The following is a 24,289-nucleotide window of genomic DNA, read 5'->3' on the forward strand; positions in this document are numbered from 1 at the left end:
GCTTATCTTTTATTCGCTGTCCTTGTCTTCGTTCGGCAAACTACAAAGGCGCGTGGCTCGAAAACGTAGTCCCTGACTCTACGAGTGTCAGGTTTAGCTTCCCTGCGGTCTGACACTTGTGGAGAATATACTGTACTATATGTTTAGACTGACATGTATGCCAAATATGTCATGAGATGCCAAAAGCGACCTTTTTTTAACATCCTCCTTTCAATACATTCCGTATCAAAGAGAATCGAAAAAATACACTAGAATATTTAAATTTAGAAAAATACAATAGCAATACCATTGAAGCTCTTTATCAGCACACTATTTTTATGGAAATTAAAATTTAAAATCTTCCGGTAAATTCTCTAACAAATGCAGCATTTAATTAATTCTGTCTGAAAGAAAATCCCCAAATTACGCTACAACATTCACCTCCAAAAGAAAAAGAAAAGAAAATAAAGAGAAAATAGCGATAGCAACGACAGTGAACAATTCCCCTACAATCCGTTCTCCAAATAAAAGTTTCTCACCTTGCGACTGATCATGGGTCCCGTATGACCCACATACCTCCAGACACGCTAATATCCACTTTTCACACTGTCAGAGCTAGGCAAGCAAAGAAAAGACGGCAGCAGGAAACGCAAGAAAATGTCCCCTCTCGTTCTCCTCCAACCCATAGAGACTGTGTGAATGTTTCAGCATGGGAAGGTATAAACCGTGTTAAAGCCCATTTACACAGTCGCGGTTCCCGAAGGAGGGGATGGTTATGAGCGTACGTAGGGCGAATTTCGATGAGAGGCGAGGCCGCAGAGAAACGAAATGGATGATCGACGCCTGGCTTAGGCGTACCTGTAGCCCGGCTTCTAGATTTCTGAAACGCATTCCGGCTGCTCGTGGAAACGAATGCACGAAGGGACACCGAGAATTATTCATGAAGGAAAATTCCTCTTCCTTCCAACCTCATCTTCTAGCTCGAGGGAGGAGAGAGAGAGAGAGAGAGAGTAACGCGAGGGCTGTTTCGTATGCGACGTCTCCACCCTTTCTCCCCGGGACATTTGTGTATCTGTAATATTCAGGGAGCGGCAATTTCGCCTCGAGTATCTGGGAAATTTGCGATATGGGACAGCGATCTCGGACGAAGTTTACGGTGGACGATGAACTGAACGTGAGGGGCCAATTCGGGGGATTGCTGCCTCATTAGAGCGGAAGAAACGCGTTGATGGCCCGAACGATAGTACACCCTGAGCTTTTATTTAATTACCTACCAGGGAATTTCAGGGGCGACCTTCCTTGCACCGTGTCGGGTTTATTTTCGTATAATTTTGTGGCGCGAGTGTGAAAATGGTGCTTGATAAGGTGGAGCTATTAGATCGTTTGCGTTTTTCAGAAGTTTAATGGGGAGATGTACGATACTGTTTGGGGGTATTAGGACACTCGTTATGGTCCTACAGGAAGTGTTGTATGATTTAAATCTATATTTGTTCGTGAGAAGAAAGAATTAACAATTGTTATAAAGAAATTGTATAACAATAAATAAATGAAATGAGAATTATAGTACTTGTGATACTAAGATTTTCTAATGACTGCTTAGGTTTTCTTCAAATTCAGTAAATGTCCTAATACTTACGAACAGAAGGGTAGATAAAATTAAATAATGGAGAAGGTTTATTTTACCTTCATTCAACACAGACGTTATTATTATAATCATACAGTAGATTATTATAAAAATTTAGTCTCATTAGAAAAGAAGATTATTCTTTGCTATCCGGAAGCATTGACCAACGGAAAAAGAGTCTCCAGGAACCTTAATTTTAACAATCACAATATTCGAACGGCTGAATTTTCGTCTTAAACTTCGAAAAAATTTCTAAAAAAAGAACGAGCACCTTTAAAATCCCAGAAAACCGGAAATTCAAAGAAATCACTTTACAAACCGTTTCCCATTAAAAACACCATCTCGCAGCTGAGAAATCCGTCTCCCACTCCGAAGAAAACCTCGTCATCACCCGATGCTCGATCGTTTCTATTTGACCACGTCCATCCAAACAGGATGTCCACGTTCGAGAGAGTCTCGTTCGAGTGGTAACTTCTGAATAAATCATGTCACCTCCAAAGAGGGAAGGAAGAACGGTGTCGCAGTGACGTTGCAAGTTCCTCTAGACTTGGAGGACCACCTGGAGACAGCGCTAGGTGGTATGCTTATCGCGAGTATATACGTCAGGGTAACGTGATAGAGGAAACAAAGTAAGAAAGTGGGAAAGATCGCGAGGGGAGAAGAAGAATCTCGTTGGAAGGAGGAAGAGAAATCGGACAGCTCGAACTGTGGTCGAAAGAAGATCTCTCACGGATGAACCGTGAGGGTCCAGAGGGATCCATTCTTGTTCAGTCTCGTGATCTCTGCTAGAATTCTGCGTCCTTCTCTTTCTTCGTGCGGGTAACTTGAAGAACTCCGAAGAGGCCCGTTCGCGCGTATTGCCACGAATCTTTCCAGTGTTCACGTCTGCAGTTCTTGTTTCTTCCTTGTAGAATGATTGTGAAGTAAATTGACGCTTTTCTTCTTCCTCGAAGAGTTCTCTTTCTTTTGGTGCTCGCTGATCGTCGGAACGTTTTTTCTAAAGCAATTATTGTAGGTTGTCGATACGATCTTGGAGGGTGGAAAAATTCCAGGTTGGAATATTTGATTGCAAATCAGTATTCGAGGAAAGTAAATAATACATCAGTTATCGATTATTCCGACGAAGGTACGTCGCTTACGGAGAAACGCGAATAAGATATTGAACACATCGTCCTGCGATAAAAAATACACGCTGTCACAGGTGGATAATTGGGCACTGGAATACTCGACAGGCAAAGGAATACTCGATCGTATCGGAAGGAAGCTACGCATCAAATATACAGAGTGTCTCATTTATAATGCAACCAAATGAAATAAAATAAAATAATATATGGAAAATTAAAAATTTCAACAATAAAGTAAGTATGTAGGAGGTGGTCTAATGAACTTTACTCAAATCAGGATGTCGTGCAAAGTAGTTTATTTCGAACTCTTCGGCGTCCGTCTATTACCGAAGCTAAGAACCGACTCTCGTCGAATGGCAAAGATATCGCTGGGCCGAACCGATGGGTACTCGGTGTTTGTCACTCGCCAAGAGGCGCAGGCCAAGCCAAAAACCGTCCCAAAAAGCCTACAAGTACGACACTCGGTTCACAAATTTCTCCATTTCCACCCAAATTTTATATTCCCAAAGCACTAATACGTATCGCGATCCACTCTTCATTTCACCTCCGAAAAAACACAGAAATGTGCCGCGCGATCCCCCGTTGTGCCTCAAGAAAAACCACGGAAATATCCAACCCTTCTCGTCCAAACGTTGTTCCTCCCAAAGGGAGGAAGAAAAAATACCCCTTTCACATCGGAGCAAAAATTTCCGAACGAACTTCGCGTCTTCTATATAGCAACGAGCGTTCTCCATCCAAACCGTTATTCTTCCCGTCCTCGTCCAAACACGAAGTGGAAGAAAAACAGCGGCGTAGAGCGACGCCTGGCTGTCTGCTACTCGGACACGCTGGATAATTACGCCACTGGAGCTTTGGTAAACGCGTTGGTGAATGGTCAGGGTTGAAACCATCCTCTTGCTCCTGAATGTGATCGCAGCTAGACCTTATTATCCCGTTTCTCCCTTCTCCGCCACTGTTGTAACCTTCGAAGAGGACTGGTTTTCGAGGATGTGCCGCAAAGGAACGGGAGAGAGAGGAAGGGTTGAATACACTGGTGAGTGAATGAAAGTCGTCGACGTTTGGGGATCGATCGAACCCCGTTTCGGTGGGATTTCTGGGTAGGTGGGGATGTTGGAAGTGGATCCAGGTGTTTCTGGGTTCGGTTCGACCGGGCGCTTCCCTTGGGACGGATATTCTGTGAATGAGAAAAATTCGGATTAAGCAGAGGTGAAGGTTTTTGGTCGCGTGATTAGGTTGGGTAATTATTTGGTTACTGCACTACCGCGTACAGTTTGTTTCGTTACAGTATGTTAATTGTTGTTTGGAGTAGAATTTGGGGAGGTTAACCCTTTCGCTGCGGTAGATTTTGCCAGCTGCAAGCACAGCCGTGAAATTTTTTCTCGTGGCCGCGTATCGTTTTGAAATTTGTTTTATTAAATTAAGGTGGACGCGCGCAAAGGATGAAATTAAAGTGGAAGTGCGGCGAAAATGCTCGGCAAGCACGGCGCGAAAATTTCAAAGCGCCTGTAGGCGTCAACGGCAGTGAAAGGGTTAACGCAGAAGTGTGGAAATTTGTTTTTGGAGAAACGAGGGTTCTCGTATGAAAATTTTTCGTATTTTTCGTGGATCATTTAAATAACAGGCTCGTTTGTTCTGAACAGGGTTTTATTCGAGGCACTGTGAATTAGTTTCGTTAGATTAGCCTAGATCTAGTTTAAACAGTTGATTCGTTCATTTTTATATGGAATACGGTTTTACCTCGATTGTACACCGGCGAATTCTGTTTTTATTTGAATAGTTCGGCGGGTTATTCGGTCGGTTCGTTTGTACACTCATCGCCGGAGAAAGATTTTTAAATCCTCGGAGGAAAGAGAAATATTCTTTATACCTTGAACTTTTTAAGACCACGGAAGTAAACTGCGAGCGTTATTAAGCGATAAAATGTTCCGGCTCGCAGAGTTATTGGATTTTTATTCAGGAAATACGAACCTTGTGGTAATAGTATTATTACTGAATTAAACGTAAAAAATGCGAATATTCAAATCCTCGCGATCACTGCTGTGTTTCCTTATTTTACACTTGCAATTAATGCACCACAATTACATTTTTCTATTAACCTGCTAAGTCAGCACGAGTGCTTATGTTATCGGTTAGAATGCGTTAATTTATTTACTTAGAAATTCCCCCTTTTTAATTTTAATTTATGTGTGCAATTAACATACACGATTCTAACAAAAGGAGGAAATTAATATCAAGTTTATTATTCGTATTTAATTGTATTAATTGCAACAAAGAAACGTGACGATTTCTCCGATAAAATTGAAATAAAATACTATTATTAAAAAAAAATAATTGTACAACCCACTTTATCAATTATTCAATAACTTTTTGAAAATAACATTTACCAAGTGGCCTCCTTTAAAAATCGATTCAGAAAATTCCCCATTACTCGTCGCAATCGAGAAGCATCGATCGCTCGAATTTCATCAGCTATGTTTTCTTTTAATTCTACGATGGTGTGTGGTTTGCCGACATAATGATCGATATTGCCATTACGAAGATGTCATTTTCTCGAAACAACGTTACACTTTAATCCAGAACTTGGTGCTTTCGTCAAAAAATTATCATAATCGTCGATCTCGCTTCAACGATAACTGAAACATTATCAAACCATGAACGAACGAACGCAGCATCCCCTCTGACAGCATAACGTTAATTTACAAATAGTTGGCAATTTCAGGATCGAGTAGATTCCACCTACCTTGGCCCAACAAATGAACCGGGTAAACAGATTAAAACGAAACCCTATTTCCCCGGTCTCAATAAACGAAACAATGCATGAAACGCCGGGGCTCATTCCGCGCCATAAATTCAGCGAACTTTTCACAAGCAAAATCAGGCAGAAAAACAGGGTGGAGAGGGAGAGAATCCAGGGGAATCGTTGGACGGAAGTTATGCAAGGCAGTTCGTTCGCGTGTCAGCCTTAAATCCGAATACTTTTCCGCCTGAGTGGGAGAAGCACACCTTTGCTTCGTCGGAAAAATAAAATTCCTCGGATAGCTGGCTGCTTGGGTTGCGTATCAGTTGATATCTCAGAGCTCGCGTCTCGTTGGCGCGAAATCGTCCGAGAAAGTGCTGAGAAAGAGGCTCCTACGATAACGTCGACGTTGATTTTTGTAAATGTTGTCGTGAAAGTGTTCGTTGCCAGGCCCGTGGAGGAAGCTCGTAATAAAAGGCGAAAGGACCAGGAGAAGAGAAGCTCAGAGGGAGGAAGAAGAAGAAGCCAGAGGGAGATTCGTTCGCGTTTACGAGGACGCTTTGTATCTCTTTCCTTCTTAAGGAAAGAGAGAGAGAGAGAGAGTTGCGTCGCAACTTAATTTCCATCTTAACCAAGCTTCTCCACGCAGAAGTCATTTCTCCGTGTCACCTTAGAATTGAAATATCGCCCTTTAAATTAGCGTTAGACCCGAATTATGCCGGTTTGTTGCAAGCGAGTTCGCGTCCACGTGTTTCTACCGCCCTGGGAGAACTTGACTTTCTAATTAGACGTTTGTTGCCGTAAAGATGGTCAAGTGCACGGAACTGCGGCGCGGAAATGAAATAGAAGCTCGCTCGTGATTTATTCTGTTTTAATCGAAGCGGTTTAGTTTCTGGGGTAGTTCGAAGTTTGGAGGGTTCGAAACATCGATTTCTGGATTATTTACTACTTTTTATAACGGAGTAAAGTAAAAAGGATTGCCAAAAATGAATTTCTTCTCGAAGGTAAATATTCCCTATTTTCCACTGTAACGATGTGAAACTGACACGGAAAGTGTGGATAAATAAACGCATGAGAAGTTCGCGCCGACTTTTCGGTGTACATAAGAGAGAAAGATTCACAAAGATTCGCCATTTTTCAAACACCTTTGAACGAATATCCCCTTAAATAAATTCGTTCTTTCATAGGTTTCTTTACGATAAAAGTTTCAACCTGTGAATCGAGATACCGAAGTTTCTTCCTTTCGTATATTGCTTGTTTAGAAAGAATTTGATCGATAGCTACCGTTTCAGAGGTACTTTTATCGGGAACCTTTGCACTCGAGACGGGTCGCATGTATATTTCCCCATTGTCCGGTTCGACTGCATCGTTTCTCGCCATATTTTATTACCGCTGTTTATCAAGTATATCGGAAACAAAGGAGACACGGCGAACCACTCGAAAATTCGGTTGCACAGCGAGGACGAGCGCAAAGGATGAAAATAAAACTGGCGGCAGGCTTGAAAGCTTTTTTCGGCCCGGATTTTATACGCTTTGACGCGTAAAGGAGGACCGAAATATATAGCGGGAAGATCAAAAGACACCCAATCGTGTTCCAGTTTCAACTATTCGTCGGTTTTTTAAATTTCACGTTTAAAAAATTTTTTCTTTTTTTTTTCGCAGCGACAGATTCGTTCAATTTCGATTTAATCCAGATAAAGTTCGTCGAACTTTCATTTTAGCATCTGTCTGTTTTTTCTACGAATCAATCGAGGAGTAACGAAATAATACTTAATTAATAACACATTCGACGTGCGGTCTATTGACGTACTTCTTCATTCGTGTGCAATTTTTCATTAAGTTTCGATATAGAAGTTGATTATAGGATTTCAATAAATCCGATATGTATTTTTCACCGTATATTCCTTGCGATTCGATAACTCTCTGCATTCGATTATTTTTATATCGAAACCGGATAACATGTAAGTTCGAACCACGCTGATCTACGTACACTTTCGTGTATGATCGAATATTGGGAACGTTTAAAATAAGAATTAATTTACGGTGTAATTAGGAAATGAATTTAACATTTACCAAATTATTTTCGACAAGGAGAGTATGTAATTTATTCCACTTTCGTAGGTTCCGACTGGGAACCAGTTTTATTGGATATTTCGTTGGAAATTAGCAAGTGTCCAGTCACTTTTGGACAAGGGTGATCGTGATAAACACTCGCAAACACGTCAGCTGTTCCAGCAAATATGAAGACCCCGTAATATAATCCGAAACTTACTATACACTCTACCCTAACTTCTATAATCTCCCTAAACTACTGCACCACCCCAAGAATTAGGGATGGGTCAGTTTGGATTATGCTAATTAGAGCGGTGGACGTCAATTAGGACTAAACTAACCCGTGTATCGGTCAATGTACAGTTAACGCGTTAATGGAGCAATATCAGAAAGAATTCTCCTACCGACGATACGTAATTATTGCACAACCAAGCGTACGTAAACAAACACTGCGTAATAATCAATAAAGGCGCTAGTTAACGATCAAATATTTACAGAAGAAAATTTTCATCGTTAAATGCAGGAGTAATTAACTTTCTGCACAACAAAATAACAAAAATTTCATTTCGTTAATTGTGTCACACTTCTAGCAAACCGACGATATCGCGTAACCAACCGTATGTAAACAAACATTGCGTAATAATCAATAAACGCGCCGGTTAGCGTTAAAATAATTCCTGTAATAAACGAACCAACAGAATTCGAAGTTTGTACAAAGTAGTTTCAGCTGGTACATTATAAAATCCAGCGTATCAAACGGCAAACAACCCATCCCGCGTATCTCGAACTAAGCACGGATATCTCATTCAGCAGCGAAGCCACTTAAGCAGGCGATTCCCTAATTATTTTGACCAACCTCCGGCTCTCAGGCAGCGGCGCGTTATTGTTTGACTTTCTAATTAGCCGTGCAACTCTCTAAGAAGCACGATTATACGAAATCTCGCGATATCCCCGTGGAATATCCGCCTCGACTTCACTTTCCTCCCTCCTTTTCTCTTCCGCTTCTCTCTCGCCGAGCTGTTTCGCAGGATTTAGAAGACGGTCGTGATACACCCGTGAAAAGTTAGGCTCCTCCGGCCGGAGCTTAAAAGCTGACCGAATCGAGTAATCTTCAAGTGTCATCCCTGAATCACCGTTCACCCTGTTTGTCGTTCTTCTTTTTCTTTCTCTCGCGCGAAATTCGGCGAGGAGAGGAAGTTAAGTTGCGACGCGTCGCGCGTCACTGGATAAGCCTCACGTGGCCTTTTGGTGAACGAAGAGAACGACACCAGAACCGCATGCTCGCGGCTTTTACAACCCCCCTGGCTGTACCCGGTGTCGCGGAAAATATGGAACAATCTCGGTAGTTCATGACCCAGTTTGCCGGGAACACCTGTACGCTTGCATGGAGGTTCAAGCTTCGTTTCATTTTTCGGCAAACAGCTTTTTGGGTCGGCCAGATTACGAGTTAGAAAAAGGAGTTACCACGAGTTTTGGGTTACATCGGGGACAGGCGAGCTGTTCGCCATTGGGTGGTATGGATTTTTTTAAAGCTGAAGGCAAATTCGAAATTATACCTAACTGTCGCTCTTCATCGATAGACCGTTTTTTTTTGAGTTGTAATTTTGTAGTTGTAAGTTGGAATGATTTTTTCTTACCATCTACATTCGAAATTTCACTCGAAAATTATTTTTCGTTTATTCTTTAACGACACTTTTGACACTATTTTTGAAACTAACTAAACAAAAATTCTTCAGTCTGGAATTTTGTACTATTTTTATATCGACAAAGAAATGTAATAATTTTTACACCAGCACAATGGGTGTCCCGATATTTCTGAATTCTAGCGTACACACACAGCTTGTAATTTACATATTTATTGTAATATCGCAGACAGTCAATCGTAAGCAACAAAATAATCGCTCAATCGCAAAGTAAATAAAACCGAAATCCAAAAATACACATCCACCGATAGAGAACATAAATCTCATTGTGCTAATCTACAATTGCACCCTCTTCACGGTGAACTCGGCAGAAAAGCAAGAACCAAAGCCAAGCTAGAAGCTTCCGGGAAATCCTTCGTTCCCCAGTCGACTTCACGAGTGCACGTTCTCTCCAAGGAGACGGCAAAAGAAGAAGAAGAAGAAGAAGAAGAAGAAGGAGAAACGTAGTGACGGTAGTATGTTTGGGCGCTTACGAGCCAGCGTTTCACAGAGGGGAAATTACGTATTCCCGCGAAAGTTGCTTTTCCACGGAAACTTCGGTCCGTGGCAATTCGAGATCTTGATGGACAGTCGTAAACCTTTCCACCTCGTGGAAATAATGACGGCCCGTTCGTTTCTTGGCGCGAGCGTCTTTGCACGACGTTTCGTTTCCCCCGTCGCACAGCTGCCAGCTTCTTCTCCGTCGGAGAGGAATTGCTCCACGAAAAATTTAGATAAAAGCCACACCGTACTGGTCCCGGAGGGTCCGATGGAACTCGTTAGTTGGACCAATTCGACGAATAACGCCGGGAAATCGTACCGGGAGAACGAAGCTCGGACGAAAATCGTGGAAAGTAGCGTGGACCGGTCTGAACTTTGATCGTAAACGCTCGAAACCTGGGGGACGGACGGGATCGTATTAACGACACCAATTGACCTTGCAAATGAAGCTTAATTCTGATACCGTTGGAATAAATTGGAAAGCTTGGATGAGGGAGAGAGAGGGATTTATTTGCTGAGTCGCTCGTTTTTTCGTTCGAGGGATTAGTTTACTTTTTGAGTGTATTTCGTGGACAGGTGACCCTAGTTATTCATAAAATCTATAACGAAATCGTCGTTTCAATTTTTAAGCCATCACAATAAATCGTGCAGAATTTTGATTTCTCATAAATATAAGAGGGCAGGGTCACTTTTCGTTCAAACCTCTTCAAACTCTCTTAAACATACCCTAATTAATTAAAGCGTACACTACAAGTGTCGCTAAAACTTCCAAATCTTCCCGAGTCTGTACACTTGTTCCCCATTGTACCTCGGCGTGGATTAAACCCTTAAACCCCAAAATATCTTCGTACATCATCGTCTTATCGTACCTGGTTCCATCGCCGAAGTGCTTCTAGTTCGGAAAATTGGGCGTACACGAGGGGAGAAAGTGGAGGGCAGGATAGGATCTCTCAGGATCGATAGATTCCCCGGTTCGTGCGGAAGCAGAATGAACGGACGGGAAAACTGGTCGAAGCTCCCCGAAGACACGAGGCTCGAGAAGAAGAAGAAATTGTTGGAACGGTTGAAAGAAACAACGAGATTAGAAGCTGTTATCCGCTTCTTCGTCGTATAATCTGCACCGCGGGCATTCGCGGACGATCGACTCGTCGTCGCTTCTCGGTGTACCTCTTCAAGTTCTTTATCCGCTGTGTGTGCGCTTCGGGCGTAAGGACATCTCTCTCTTTCTTTCCCTTCTCTGTCTGTTCGTTCTCCGTCGTACCGCTTACGTTGATCGACCTCAAAGCCCATTTGCAACGTAGAGAAATCGAGGAAGAGAGAGAGGGAAGGCTCGCGAGAATCGAAAGGCAAGCGTGTAAAGGGGATCAAGGCGATGGGGAAGCACGAGAAATTCATAAAGCCGTTCTTAAGCCGCCACGGGCCGGCGCGGCGCGGCAGTACGTCAGTCAGTCAGTGACCTTTTCGCGTCGAAACGATCCGCCTTGGCCTCAAGAGGATTCCGCCTGGAGTTCGTTTGGTGGCAGACGATGCCGTAGCCGGAGAGTTCAAAGCTCCCCTCCACCCCTACACCACCCCTCGACCATCCACCTCGAATATTATCCTCTTTTTGCCCTGACTGCCCTCCTCTCTCCTTTCTACGCCACTCCCGCAGGGGAACCCCCTACGACCGCGCCACTTCCGAGTGGCCCTCTTATCGACCTCCACTCATTCAATAGTCCAACCGACCACCTTCTCTCTCGATCTCTCCTTCTCCTTCGTCCCTCTCGATCTCTCCCTCTCTCTCTGTGTTTCTTTCTCTTTCTCTCTTTATCCTCCATCCCTCTTTCTCTGTGTTTCTCTCCGTCCTTCTCTTTCTCTCTGTCACTCTGTGTGTGTCTCTCCCTCTCTTTGTTACTCTCTATGTGTTTCTCTCTCTCTTTCTCTGTCACTTTGTCCCTCTCTCTCTCTCTCTCTCTCTCTTGCACTAACCCTTGGCGCCTAAACCTACGAGAATCCGCGGTGCTTTGTCTTTGACAAAAGGCCATCTCTCTATCTCGCAGGCAATCCTATCCCAATGTACAATGTGATGCTAGGGCATACTCCTCGATGCTAATTTATAGTTGAAATTTCAATCAGAAGCTTGTCATCCACGTCACGTCGTAATCACTTTCAGACGAACAACGAAATAAGAAGAAAACGTTGTCAAAGTAAAGTGTATCCTCGAAGAATTCTCTAATCATACATCCTTCGCCGTTGACAGCACAAAGATGAGCTAGTTACTCCATGGAATGCTTTATATTCCATGTAGACGTGCTTACGAGGGAAACAAGCTCCTAATCTACCGGTTAAGACGAGTAACGTGCAACGAGAAGAGAGAGAGAGAGAGGAATTTTACCGCGTGCCTTGTGCTTCGCGTTGTCCTTTGTTCCACGATACCGTCAACCATTCGAGCCACCGTTCCCCAAGCGGCATTTTACGAGCGAAAAATCCTTTAAAATGGTCCACCTAGCGGTGGAACAATTATTTTCGAGCACGCCAGCTCTCGGCTCCTCCCTTCGAAATTCCGCTCTACTTGCTCCTCTTTTATTACCCCCGCTGGATCTGCATCTTCGTTTATTATTCTACCCTTCGTGATTTATGAAACAAATTGTCTATTTTTTCCTTTTCGCCTCTGCTCCCCGGGAGGAAAAAAGACGGGAAAATATGGTAGAGCGCTTGTACTCAAATAAGATTTACGACGCCAGCAGCTTATGGTTGTAGTTCGAACAGTTTGAATTCGATCGGGTGAATTTAAATTTCACAATTTCAAGGCTGCAAGGCTGAATTTAAATTTCGCTGGCCGAATTTCAAGCTTGAGAAGTTTCGATTTTCTCTCTTTCGCGTGGAAGTTACACTTTTTCATTAGTACAGTGTAATTTAACGAAAATAGAAAAGTTGCTGGATAATGTATACATGGAAAAAGTTAAGGCTGTATTTGACGTCTACGAGGGACTATGCTTCATCCAAGTCGATCTACGAAGCGCTTTGCGAAATTTCCAAGTTCCGTCATCCCTTATAGATTATCTGACGTTACAGAAGATTAACACTGTAAGTTACAGTGGCGCAGGTCGTGCTGCGCCAACTTTTTGTACGGCAAATTGATATGTACGACGGAGACCTTGTCGAGGTGGAACTTTTTCAAATTTTTAAATTAAAAAATTTTTAATTTCGTCCATTTTTATCGATCACCCGAGGCTATCAAAAATTAACACTCTATTCTGTCAATGTTACAAGTGAAGATTGTTTTGCAGACATTAATTAATTTTTTATCGTCACCTTCTCCTTTAGTCCACTTCTTTCCTCAACAAGTGAAAAATTGCACAAAAAGGGGGATGAAATTAGGTACTATAATAAGTTTATATCTATTACTGTAATATAAATGCAATTATAAAATAATTATCTATCGTCACCTCCTCCTTTAGTCAAATTTAGCCCAATTCTTCACTCCACAAGTGAAAATTGACACAAAAGGGGGATGAAATTATGCACTATACCAGGTTTATATCCAAATAAATAAATTTCCATTTCTACTTCCAAAACTTCACGATTTCCTCCGCGAGAAGAATATTCCAATCGCGCTAGAATTTTTCACGATCCAGAGTAACGCGAAACTCGCCCTATCCGACGAATACCGTAGCATCCCTCGACCTAATAAGGACATCATTAGCGTTCTTCGAGTAGTCTCAGGGTACAATAGGTAAGGAAGGTAGATCCGCGAGTTATCTGTCTTCCCCATTTCTGTAGAATGCTCGCCGCCTCCAACGCTGTACAGGGATGCTGTATCCGCGACGTTTTGGAAGCGTATTAATTACGCGATTTTCTCACGCGGGATCGTCGACGAGACAGGGAGAGAGCGCGACGCGCGCGTAACCGCGAGTAAATTTCGCGAGGCGCCCAGACAATTAAACCGTCTTGCCTCGTGAGACAGTTCAGGCACCCTTCTGTTGCGGAAATTCAGTCGAGGGGAACGTCGCTGCGAGGCGGGAAACATGAAAAGGGTGGCGAGAGGGTAGGGAATAGGAAACCGCGTGACGTACTTGTACCGAAACTATAATGGGGCCAATATACCGGAAAGACGCGGAGAATTCCGAGAATTCTTGCGTGAGGATCGTGTGAAGATAATTAATGATCTGACTATTTAATGCTATTGGTGCATCAAGGGCTGTGAAGTTTGTTAAATTAGTGACATTCTTGGGTATTTCCAAGTTTCTGTTGTTTGTAGGTGTTTAACTGCGCGAAAGTACCCAACTTCCTACGAATTGTTCAGTTTCTTGGATAATTCACTGTCTTGGATCTATTGAAGTATCTTCAAGTATTTCGATTCCTTAATATACTCTGGAATACTTTCATTCTTCCACTTTTTTTTTAGAGTATCTTGGCTTTTATTTGTACTCTCAAGGACTGCCATTCTTTGATTCTTCGAAATTTTTGGAAAAATATGAAATTGTACTTCTCTTATACTTGCTCTACTATTTTACTATTCTGAGAGTTGGAATTTCTCAAACTTGGCAATTTTATTTACTAAATCACTCTGTTGTAAAAATAAACTCAACGTAACTATTTTATTTTATGATATATATTTTTTAAGAAATATAAGAATTTTTAAGAAATTCTCCACAAACCAACGATAGTGAACTAAAAATTCAGTCTAATCTAATCGAAGAACGATTACCTGTTTACTTAACCCTCTATGGGCCGAATATTTTTCTTGACTGTAAAAGAATTTATGTAACGTAAAATTAGCAAATATCGACCTATAAATGCAGAATAACAGTGAATTCAGCAGTTTCGACAATTTTATCATAACGAATACATACTGTAACTTTGAAGTAACAACGGTTATTAAGAAAGTTATTGGTTAATAAGGAGACACTGTACAACAAGACGTTTATGCCATTTTGTGGAAGAAAGTTCAATTATTTAATAAAATATCGATATATTAGTATGTGACTTGAAAGTTACACGGGCCCATAGAGGGTTAAAATCTGGATAAATAGTTCAAACTTAAATCAGCATCCCATCTTCCGTTGCTTCTTAAATCACTTTTTCCCAGAATTTTCAAACACAATTCAATCTCGAGTAATCGTTAAAAGCAGTACAAATTTCTCTGCTGTTCGGCAGATAAAATCAGGCGAGGCGTTCACTCGGGCCACCTAGCCCCGCGCCTCTGCATACTAATCGCATCAGCGCTACTAGAGGCAAACGATATTAGGTAATACAGGAGACGACGGCTGCCGGAAAACTGGGGAACAGGCGAAAGGCAAGGCTGATTGCTAGGACGAGCGAACGAAGGATTTCACGAACGAATGGCGAAGGCATCAGGAGTAAGCGAGCATGGCGATAATTATTACGGTGCTCAGCCTCGTCGAGTGGATTCGATCAATTTCGCCTCCTCTGGCAAGAACAGATAGATTTCCTTCTCTTCCCCTCGTTCTTCCGCCGATGTCACCATTATGTCGGTCTTTTCGTCTCGAACTTCCCAAGAAATCGAATTTCCCTTCTCTTCTTTACGTTTTCCTCGAATATTAGATCAAAGCTCCAAGCCGATCTTCTTTCTCTCGCAAGAGTCGAACGTCGATCTTTATCTCTGTTTAGCGTGAAATTTGAAATTATTTCTTATTCTACCGCATCGATGTTGAAGTTCGTCAAACTCTGGAATTATATTTTTTATTTTTAGCATTTTCTTCACAACGAAATTTAAAGCTGCGTTTCGTATTCTCAGAAGAATCAAATACGAATGAAACTCTGCATAGCTTTACGTCCAGTGCAATAACTACCGTGACATCTGAAATTATATTTTTTATCTGGAAAAAAAAAAAAGAAACTGTCTCCTTCCAGTTCCAAAATTCCATTATTCCCTTGATACTCGGTATTAGTTTTTCGTTGTAATCCCATCTCCGTGATAGACAACCCTTTTTTTTCCCCAGTGAAACAAAAGTGAAAACGCAATATTGCTGATACTATTATTTTCATCGTATTACCTACACCAGAAACCGTACGATTCTTTCCGAAATTATTTCGGTAGAATGGTGAAAAAAAAAAAAAGAATCGCGTATTTTCACCGATTCACCGATAGTTTTCGCGTGTAGTTTCCGAATTAATGGAACCACCGGGTGAAAAGGTCTGGGGCGGGGGAGAAAGGGAAAACGCGGATAACCAGAGCGGCAGCGACTTTTTCAGCCGTTCGAGCTGATTGGCACCGCTCGTTCGGGATAATTAGGTGAAAACCACGGAGGGCATTTAGCCAGCCCGTTGGCCTCGGAATTAGTTTAAAATACGGCCTCTAATTGGCAAGGGCGGGCCTTGATCTGCTCGACGTTCCGCCGTAATTTGTTTCGATCCTGATTAACCCGTCGGTGGATCTGTTTCTGGTTTCTGATTTAATCGAGCGCGGTGCTTAAAATCGAACACGTTCAATTCGTTTCGGTTGATAAAACGAAGCAGGAGAAAAAAGAAGGGAAGAAAAAACGAATGGGGGGAAAAAAATATATGGAAGCTCTACGCTGAGTGCATTCGAGTTTTTTTTTTATTCAGGCTAGAGAGGCTTCACTTGCTCGTCTACCAAGCAATTTTTGTTTATGACGTTTAACGATTTGTCGGGAATTTGTTTAAATGTTCGATAGGAAATATGGTGTACAATTGTTTTTGATTGAAATGTCGTCTATTTAACCCTTTCGCTGCGGCAAATTTTAGTAGATGCGAAATCTGTTGTTTCAAATTTGCAAATGAAAAAATTGAAGTGAAAGTGTACCGTTAAACTGTTGAATTTTCAAAATGCCAATGAAAGGGTTAACAAAGGGATTTTTATCGAACTATTAATTTCCTCTTAGTGAACATTATTCAAAGAAATGCAGTGAAAAAATATTCTCCGATTTTCTAGCAAGAATCCAAACTTGAGAAATCCTAAAAAGCCCTAAAAATTTCTAAACAGAAAACCAGTCGACACGTTTGCACCTGGTTTCTTCATTCATAATTTCCCCCCCATCTCGCAGATGCGACCGTGTACAAACAAAAGATAAAAATAAAAATAAAATGGTGTATTAAAAGAGAAAAAGGAAGTACAAAATACACGAGTATTTTCATAGGCCTGGAAGAGCAGTCACGTCGGAAGCCCTGCCCCGGCAGATACATATTTATTTCGAACGGAAATCCGCGAAGTCCGGTCGCTGTCGCTCGTACGTCATGTCCCGGGGCGCAGGAACAACCGTCAGGACGAGCAGACGTACGAAATGTCGTATATTTATGAAGCTACGCTCCGTGTGGCGTGTGCACGAGATTGACACCGCCATCACAGCCATTGCTAATGACTTTTGGGATAATTCCAGAGAGGGGGAAACGTTGCGTTGTTATCGGAATCACGTACAATCCGGGTTCCAATGGGAACTGAAAAAAAAATCGACCGATAGAGAGGATATTTATAAAACGTCCACTGTCCAATTTTGTACGACTGTATCGAGAGTATCTTTGTTGCGAAGTATACTGAAATTGATCGAGCGTGGTGATCGCAGAGGGGAGAAAATTATTCGACGTTTGTTCTATCGAGTCTTAGTTTTGTTGAATTATTGATATTTTTATGGTTATACAACTGGTTTTTCAGCGTTTTATAAGTAGTCGATCGAATGTAGTCGGGTTCAGCTCACCCTAGCCATCGTCAGACATCTTGGATCACGAATGGCACGCCGTTCATTTGTTTTTTCTTCGGGCCCTGGGGAATATGAGGGATAGTCTCAACGGGGGGTGGCGGAGAGGAGAAAAAATTGAAGCGAAGAGGCGATAGGAATAGAGAGATACACACACAGAGTGTCAGAGAAAGAGGGAAAAATACACTCACAGAATGATAGCGAAAGAGAGAGAGAGAGGAACACACACAGAGTGTCAGAGAAAGAGAGAAGTACACACGCAGAGTGTCAGAGAGAAAGATAGAGAAAGACACACAGCGACAGAGGGAGAGACGAGCTGAAAAAAATACGCGTAAGAGAGGGTCGATCGGCGTTTCCACCCCTGGCGACGTGCCGTGGAACGTTTACCCTCTGCCAGGTCCGTGCCGCCACCCTCGTGTCGATGTCACGAGTAACGAGTGTCGTGGTGCAGACTGCATTAGTACCGGGGGATGCTAAAAAATAACGACGGTGGAAACGGCGGAAGCGCGGAGAAAGAGCGAGAAAGGGTTGGGAACATCGATCGATAACACCTGATACATTGTTTTTTCGGATAAGAAACGTGTGTGCCAGACTCTCTGCCTGCCTGACTGCGTTTTCCATGAAATAGCGCGTGCACCACTGTCTACGACATCTCGTTTGATATATTGGAGGACACGCGGCTGTTTAAATCGAGGGAGAGACACAGAGAGGGGAATGCATAAACGATGAATCCTCTTCCCCTCACTTTCTCCTCTGAAACAGGGCTCGTTTTTGTCTTATGTCTCTGTTCGTGCTGTGTTTTATTCGACGAACCACGAGAGAGAGAGAGAGAGCTCGATATTTCACTGCAGTACGATGATCGTGTTTGTTTTTCTGATTACCCCGACACGCCCTTTGCAGACGAGTGTGATAAAAGGATTAATAATATCGCGCGGGTTAAAACCGATGTTCATGGAACGGTGATAGCAGAGTCGGGGTAATGGGTGAATTATTGTACCTGGCAGCATGGCCTGTGTCCCGCTGTGATGGATAGAGCTGTCTGACTACGATCGGAATCATTCTACTCGCCCCTCGGCGCGACGCGACGCGTGGTGTACATGTTCAAATAGTATTATGCTTACTTATTCGTTTCACTTGGACTGTGTACGAGGCTTTTATGGCTTCGTGATATTAACGATCGCTTTTGTGAATAACAATACGGCTAATCTTATTTTAGAAATTACACGGGACTGAGTTATTCAAATGTATGCATTGTCTGTGCGTCACAGCGTTGACGGTGAGTTTCGCAATGATTAAACGACACCGACTTGAGATCGAATGGTAGACGTCTCAAAAATTGAATTTAGTGGACTGTATGAAATGAGAAACACTCCTTTGGTGACTAGATTAGGCATATTTTACAAAGTATAAATTACGAAATTTGTAAAATGTCTCTGTTGCTGATGGTGTATCGTCCATTAAACTAAACTAAATTCTGATTAGTTAAAATGGAGTTTACGAGTGGTTGATTGTTACGAATGTGTCAATAATTCCTTCGATCTACTCTGTATTTAACCCTTTGAGGAACTCTTGTCACAAACTGTTGCGTCGTGGACTTTGATCAAGTCTTACGATCAGGAGTTCTGGCGCAGGTTGATGATAGTTCTCGCTGGTTCGAGGTGTATTGAAACTTGGTTGTTAGGTTAGATGTTTTTCTTTCGGTTCGTTGATGTAGATGTTTGATAGATGTTTAGTTGAAATTCGGTTATTCTTTTTTTTTGACGATGTGTCTCGTGCTCACGTTTTACTGTGATTGTCGGTTTTCAGGTGTATAGATGTATGTATAGGCATTAGGTTGGTTCTGATTGGTGGTTGTGTTATGGAGGTGGAAAACGTGGTGTGTTCGGCTATTGGTCGACGAAAACTGTGTTGTAAAAATTTGTTGTAAACAAATTCGATCCCCGGTAACGAATATTTTATGATCCCGAGTGTTTTTGGGACCTATTGTCTGAGTGAGTCCACGGGGGGTATATTGCGGTCTTCCGAACGTCGGCACCTCGGTCTGGCGGCCAAATGTGACTAAATTGTTTATTACTATAATCCGCCGAACCGAGACTTCGTTGCGTCCTCATCAGGTCGCAACACAAACCATATTAAAAGAAAAGAATAATTCCCCCCCAAAAATGATCACCACGTACGAAGAAAATAAAAATCCCAAGCCCTTCCTGAAGCGTCTCTAAGCCGCAATATTAGCAAACACGGCTCTAGCAGTGGCACGCGTCTCGGGTCGAGTCGGTTGGTCAAACACACCGGGATCCGGACTCGTCTGACAATCTCCGAAAACAAAATTTCCCTGGCCTGGCCTGCAAACGCGGCTGGACGTTGTCCGGCGAGAGTGTGGTGGGCAGTGTCGGCCTCGATTATCGATTATGAAATTGCACCGGATAAAGCAAACGAGAGGCGAGTCTGGCTAGCTATAGCTCTTGCTCGCTCCTACACTCGCAGGTCTATGTTTCGGGCTGGGTTTTCGCTCGTGCGTGCGTTGGTCAGGGAGACCGTGTACAGGTGCGCCGGGTTGGCTTTCCGATTATCGGATGACAGACACAGTGTGTGCCGCGCGCTGGTTGCACACACAAAACACACGCAAATCGAGTCCCGTGTCTCTCTCTCTCGTGGCCTACGACTTACACACCCCCTGTGTCACGCCATCCGTTCGCGTTACACACCACCCGTTCCACCGAAACACACCGACCCCTTCTGTGTACACACAGACAGGTGCGTAGAGGTGTACGAAGACACGTAACTTGCATGCTCTCTGTCATACTCCGATCCTGTCACTTTATCTACCTATGACGCTTCATTCAGTCTCGTGTCGTGCTGTGTGGGTGGTTATATCGTTACCGCTATCTGTCTCTATCTGTTATCCAGTCACAGCTACGCAGCTTCTCTCTCGCTTGTCTAGTCGTAGGTATGGAGGCTCTCTCTCTGTTCTCTACGTCTCTCTCCCTCTATTTTTCATTCTATTCTCGAGTCATTCCTTCTCTCCTCTCTCATCTTCTCTCTCTCGAGTCGTTCCATCCTTGTCGGCCTCACGAACAGCTCGTGCCTGCACTAATTCCCCGCAGCCGCCGTGGCTCGGCCAGCCATCACGTTGCATTAGCCGGTCATTATTGCGCGATTATCCAAGAATCAGGTGAACAGGCTCCGGCTCAAGACTCCCGTTAACCCGGTGGATAGAAGCACGGGGCTTTCCTCGCGTTAAATCCTCCCCTTGTTACGCCAACCCCTCCCACCACCATTTTTTGCCACCGTTCTCTCTGTGTAAGTACCGCTAAAAAGATCGATTCTTACGGATTCCTTCTTTGTCCTTTAGTTCCTTATATCCGACATATCGTACCCTCGCCAAAAAATTGTCGCGAGGCGAAAACCTGAAATTTTTAAAGGGAGCGCAACGAAAATTTCAGTGCATTAAAAAATGTCCTTTAAAATCAGTTTCGAGATGTTCTCGTTAGTAATTATTAAGTGACTTTTTAACGAGGTTCAATAATTGTGAGATATCACACGAACGAGTTGCGGCTCGTTTTCAGCGGGGATTAAATCGAGTTAAGATCAAGGATGTTTAGGCACACGGCTACCTACCGTTCCAATTTGCCGCGATTAAGTAGAACGAGTTCAAGTAGACGCGTTAAAACGTTCTAGTTTTCTCGAAATAAAGATGTCATTCGGTCTATTATTACTTTGGTACGAAGAAACCTAAAGTTTTCCCATGTTCTCTAATAAAAATCATGCGACATCTTCTCGTTCACTTTACTTCAAGGATACCTATTTAATTTAACTTCACAATTCCTGTTTACTTAACTTATAACTGTACCATTGCATAATCCCAAACAATCTATCCACATTACATCATTTTCAATTCTTACTTCTCCATCGAAACGAGAAACTGTAATTAACCCTAATTTTTCCTCATATCCAAAGAAAACTCGAGATGTAGAGACATAAATATTCCTTGAAAATCCTTCAATTATTCCAGATGTCGTACTCACTTAATTCGATTAGAGACGAGTAGCTCGGCTATGTTCTTGCCCAGCATCGAGTACAGCGTTTCCACGAAGACCAACACCTTTGGATCTGTTCTCAGACGAGCCTCGCTGCGATGATCGGGCGCTGAAGGCAACCTCATCGCGCCTCGCAACGTCGAGCACCTGATTGCTGGTTCTGGCCTAGTGTCTCGATGGATCAGACTGAAACAGAGTAAGAAAATTCGAGATGTAGCTAATGGGAAGGTTGAAAAGTCGATTTTTGTCGAAATTGGTCGAATTTTGTAGTTGGAATTTAGAGTTCCTTGATTCATTGTCCTCCGTTTTTTAATTGCTGATAATTCACCGTTTGAATTCTGTGAAAACTCGATTTTCGATAGATTTCTTTGAAAGTCAATTGAATTTAATTCATTATTATTAATTTATCAATTGCTGATAATTAACCCTTTCGCCTTTGAATTCTTCGTGATTTTGGAATAAGTATATTGTCGATTTGTATCAATTATTTAAAAAATAGCTTCTCTCACATTTAGGCATAAAAATGAAAAGTGCAATTCTTTGAAGAGTTCCAAAACCATTCGAACTTCTTTCTCCTTTTTAACTCATTTCCTTTAAATATTTCAATTATCAATGGTTCTCGTGGTTCTCTACAACTTCATCAGTGCTCGGTATCAGAGTCTGGTTATCGGTCGTCTTAGCCGAAGGACCAGGCACTTTTTCGCAGTAACGAGGAACAAGCACTCCACGGACGACAAGATAGCGTTCGCGTGTTGGTCGTGGCGCACAAAGCGGCCGGATTGCTCCACTTGGCATGAATCGGACGGCATTTTTACGATTACCGATAATCCGACTTGTGTCTTCAAAGAGCCGGCAAAAGAGATTCGTTTCGAGGAGGACGATGAAAGAATTTCTTCATCGGAATCGACGTGAACGTTAGCCTCTAGTAACTTGAAAGCTTTTGAGGAACGCGTCCTTTTCACAGTCCTTCCCCTTCAAAGTACTCCTTTCAGCCTTAATCCCACTGCGTAGGTGGAATTAATGTTTTCTTATGTACCTCTTCGCGAGATCGTTACGTTTAAAAAACCTTTCAAAATGTTAATACGCAAGGTCGACCGAGATAGTAACTTTCGCGAATGAGTATCAAACTTCGTTCTGGATAATCGAACGTTTCAGTTCTTTCCAGTATATCTTCTCGAATATTTATGTAAATTGAGAAATTTTTAGCTACAGTTTTTAGCATTTTGATGGAAAGTGGCAAATGTGAGACTGAATTGAAGAGGTATCTTCTTCTTATTTTGGCGGAAAAGAGAGAATATTCGATTCGAATGAAAGATGGGATAACCCTTTCTCACGAGTCGGTAGAATTTGGAATATTTACGTAAATTGGCAAATTTTCAGTTACAGCTTTTAGAATTTTAATAGAAACCGGAAGGAAAATGTAGGATTGAACTGAAGATGAATTTTTTTCATTTTAGTAACGTTTTACAACACTGAGCATTTCTTGCAGCGAACTCCGCAGAGAAATTTTCGAAAACCAAATATCTTCGTTTATTTTTACTTCTCTCGATAATTTCCTTCGTTTTAGATAAAGCCATGGTACACAAAAAATCCGCAAGAGCAATTTCACCGACCGAATTAAACTTCCATCTCAAACAAAAAAAAAGAGAAAAAAGAAAAAAACAGATCGCTACAACACACACGATACTCCAAAAAAAAAAAAAAAAAGGTTCAATGAAAAATCACACGTCCGATTATCTCGGAAACACGGTTTCCGCTTGAAAGCAATTCCTTATTAACAAACTAGCGAAGCGATACGCGAGAATTATCGTTCGGACACGTTGTTCGAGCTGCGGCCTACAGCGTTTTTACATTAATGCCGGTGGCAGGCGACGAAATGAAACGGGGGCGAACGTAACAAATTTTCCGTGTCCGGGTTGCGCTATACACGAAACGCTTTAAATCGCAACGAGCGAGCCGCGGTGCGGAACGGAAAGCACTCACCGGCAGCGCTGTTTCCAGCTTAACGTAGCAACACAACACGCCTGTTTCCGCTTGCAATTTGCCTGGCAAAACTCGTCTTGATGTACGTGACCGGCGGCGTAATATCGCGCTGTTTGCCTCGTAATACCGGAGGTCCGGTTTATCGATCATTCGACTCCGCTACGACTTCGTGGTGGAGCAGGGTCGATGGTCAATGGTTTATCGGGCCAAGTCTCGCGCCCGACGACGTGTTAATTCCGATGCGCATAATGCATCGCGCCCTTGCGCCACTAATGCACCGGCTCGGATAAGTAGCCGAGGAACTTGGATCTTACGTCTTCTTCTTAATCCTATTCGTATCGGCGGATGAGATAGCTCGAGAATTAATTTTTTCCAATTTCATTCTTCGGGTCAGATATATTTTGAGACTGAAAGGGTGCTTATTTGAAACCACGGACGAAATTTTTGGTGCTTTTTAAAGGGACACACCGCCCTGAGGCGTTTGAAAGTAGGTCAGATTTGGGATTTTTGTAAGGGGTAAATACTAGGCGGAAAGCTTCAATTTTTTCGGAGGATGTAAATGCAACTTTCAGGTTTCTCCTGCAATTTTTCTAAAGTATAAATGTTACAAAATGGAGGTGGATATTTCGCGACTTTGTCATGTTGTTATATGCGTATGTGAGTCGGCGAGGCGCAGCCAAAATCTTAAGATTTTTTAAAGGAGGAGCAGATGGAGAAATAAAAAAGAAAAGTGAAGCATGAATTAGATAATTAGATATTTCTTCGTTTGAAATTCCTTGTTTATTTGAAATTTCACCAGAATTGGTAAGAAATTCTTCTGCTGAAATTTGAGAAAGTTTGTTCATTTTCTTCCACAATATCACCCTAAGTCCATAAAATGTACTTAACAATACTTAACAATTTCTCCTTCAC

At 42.5% G+C, this 24,289-nt stretch overlaps 1 protein-coding gene across 1 annotated transcript in view; it reads right to left on the reverse strand.

Moving 5' to 3' along the window:
• Nucleotides 1–24,289, reverse strand: part of LOC108575629 (bifunctional heparan sulfate N-deacetylase/N-sulfotransferase) — a 106,605-nt gene that overhangs the window by 39,833 nt on the left and 42,483 nt on the right. Inside the window, exon 2 of the mRNA XM_017938470.1 lies at nucleotides 21,383–21,580. Within this exon, the coding sequence (XP_017793959.1) occupies nucleotides 21,383–21,580 (198 nt within the window). The remainder of the gene's footprint in view (nucleotides 1–21,382; nucleotides 21,581–24,289) is intronic.

Source organism: Habropoda laboriosa, unplaced genomic scaffold, assembly GCF_001263275.1.
Source record: "Habropoda laboriosa isolate 0110345459 unplaced genomic scaffold, ASM126327v1 scaffold186, whole genome shotgun sequence".
NCBI classification, from domain to species: domain Eukaryota; kingdom Metazoa; phylum Arthropoda; class Insecta; order Hymenoptera; family Apidae; genus Habropoda; species Habropoda laboriosa.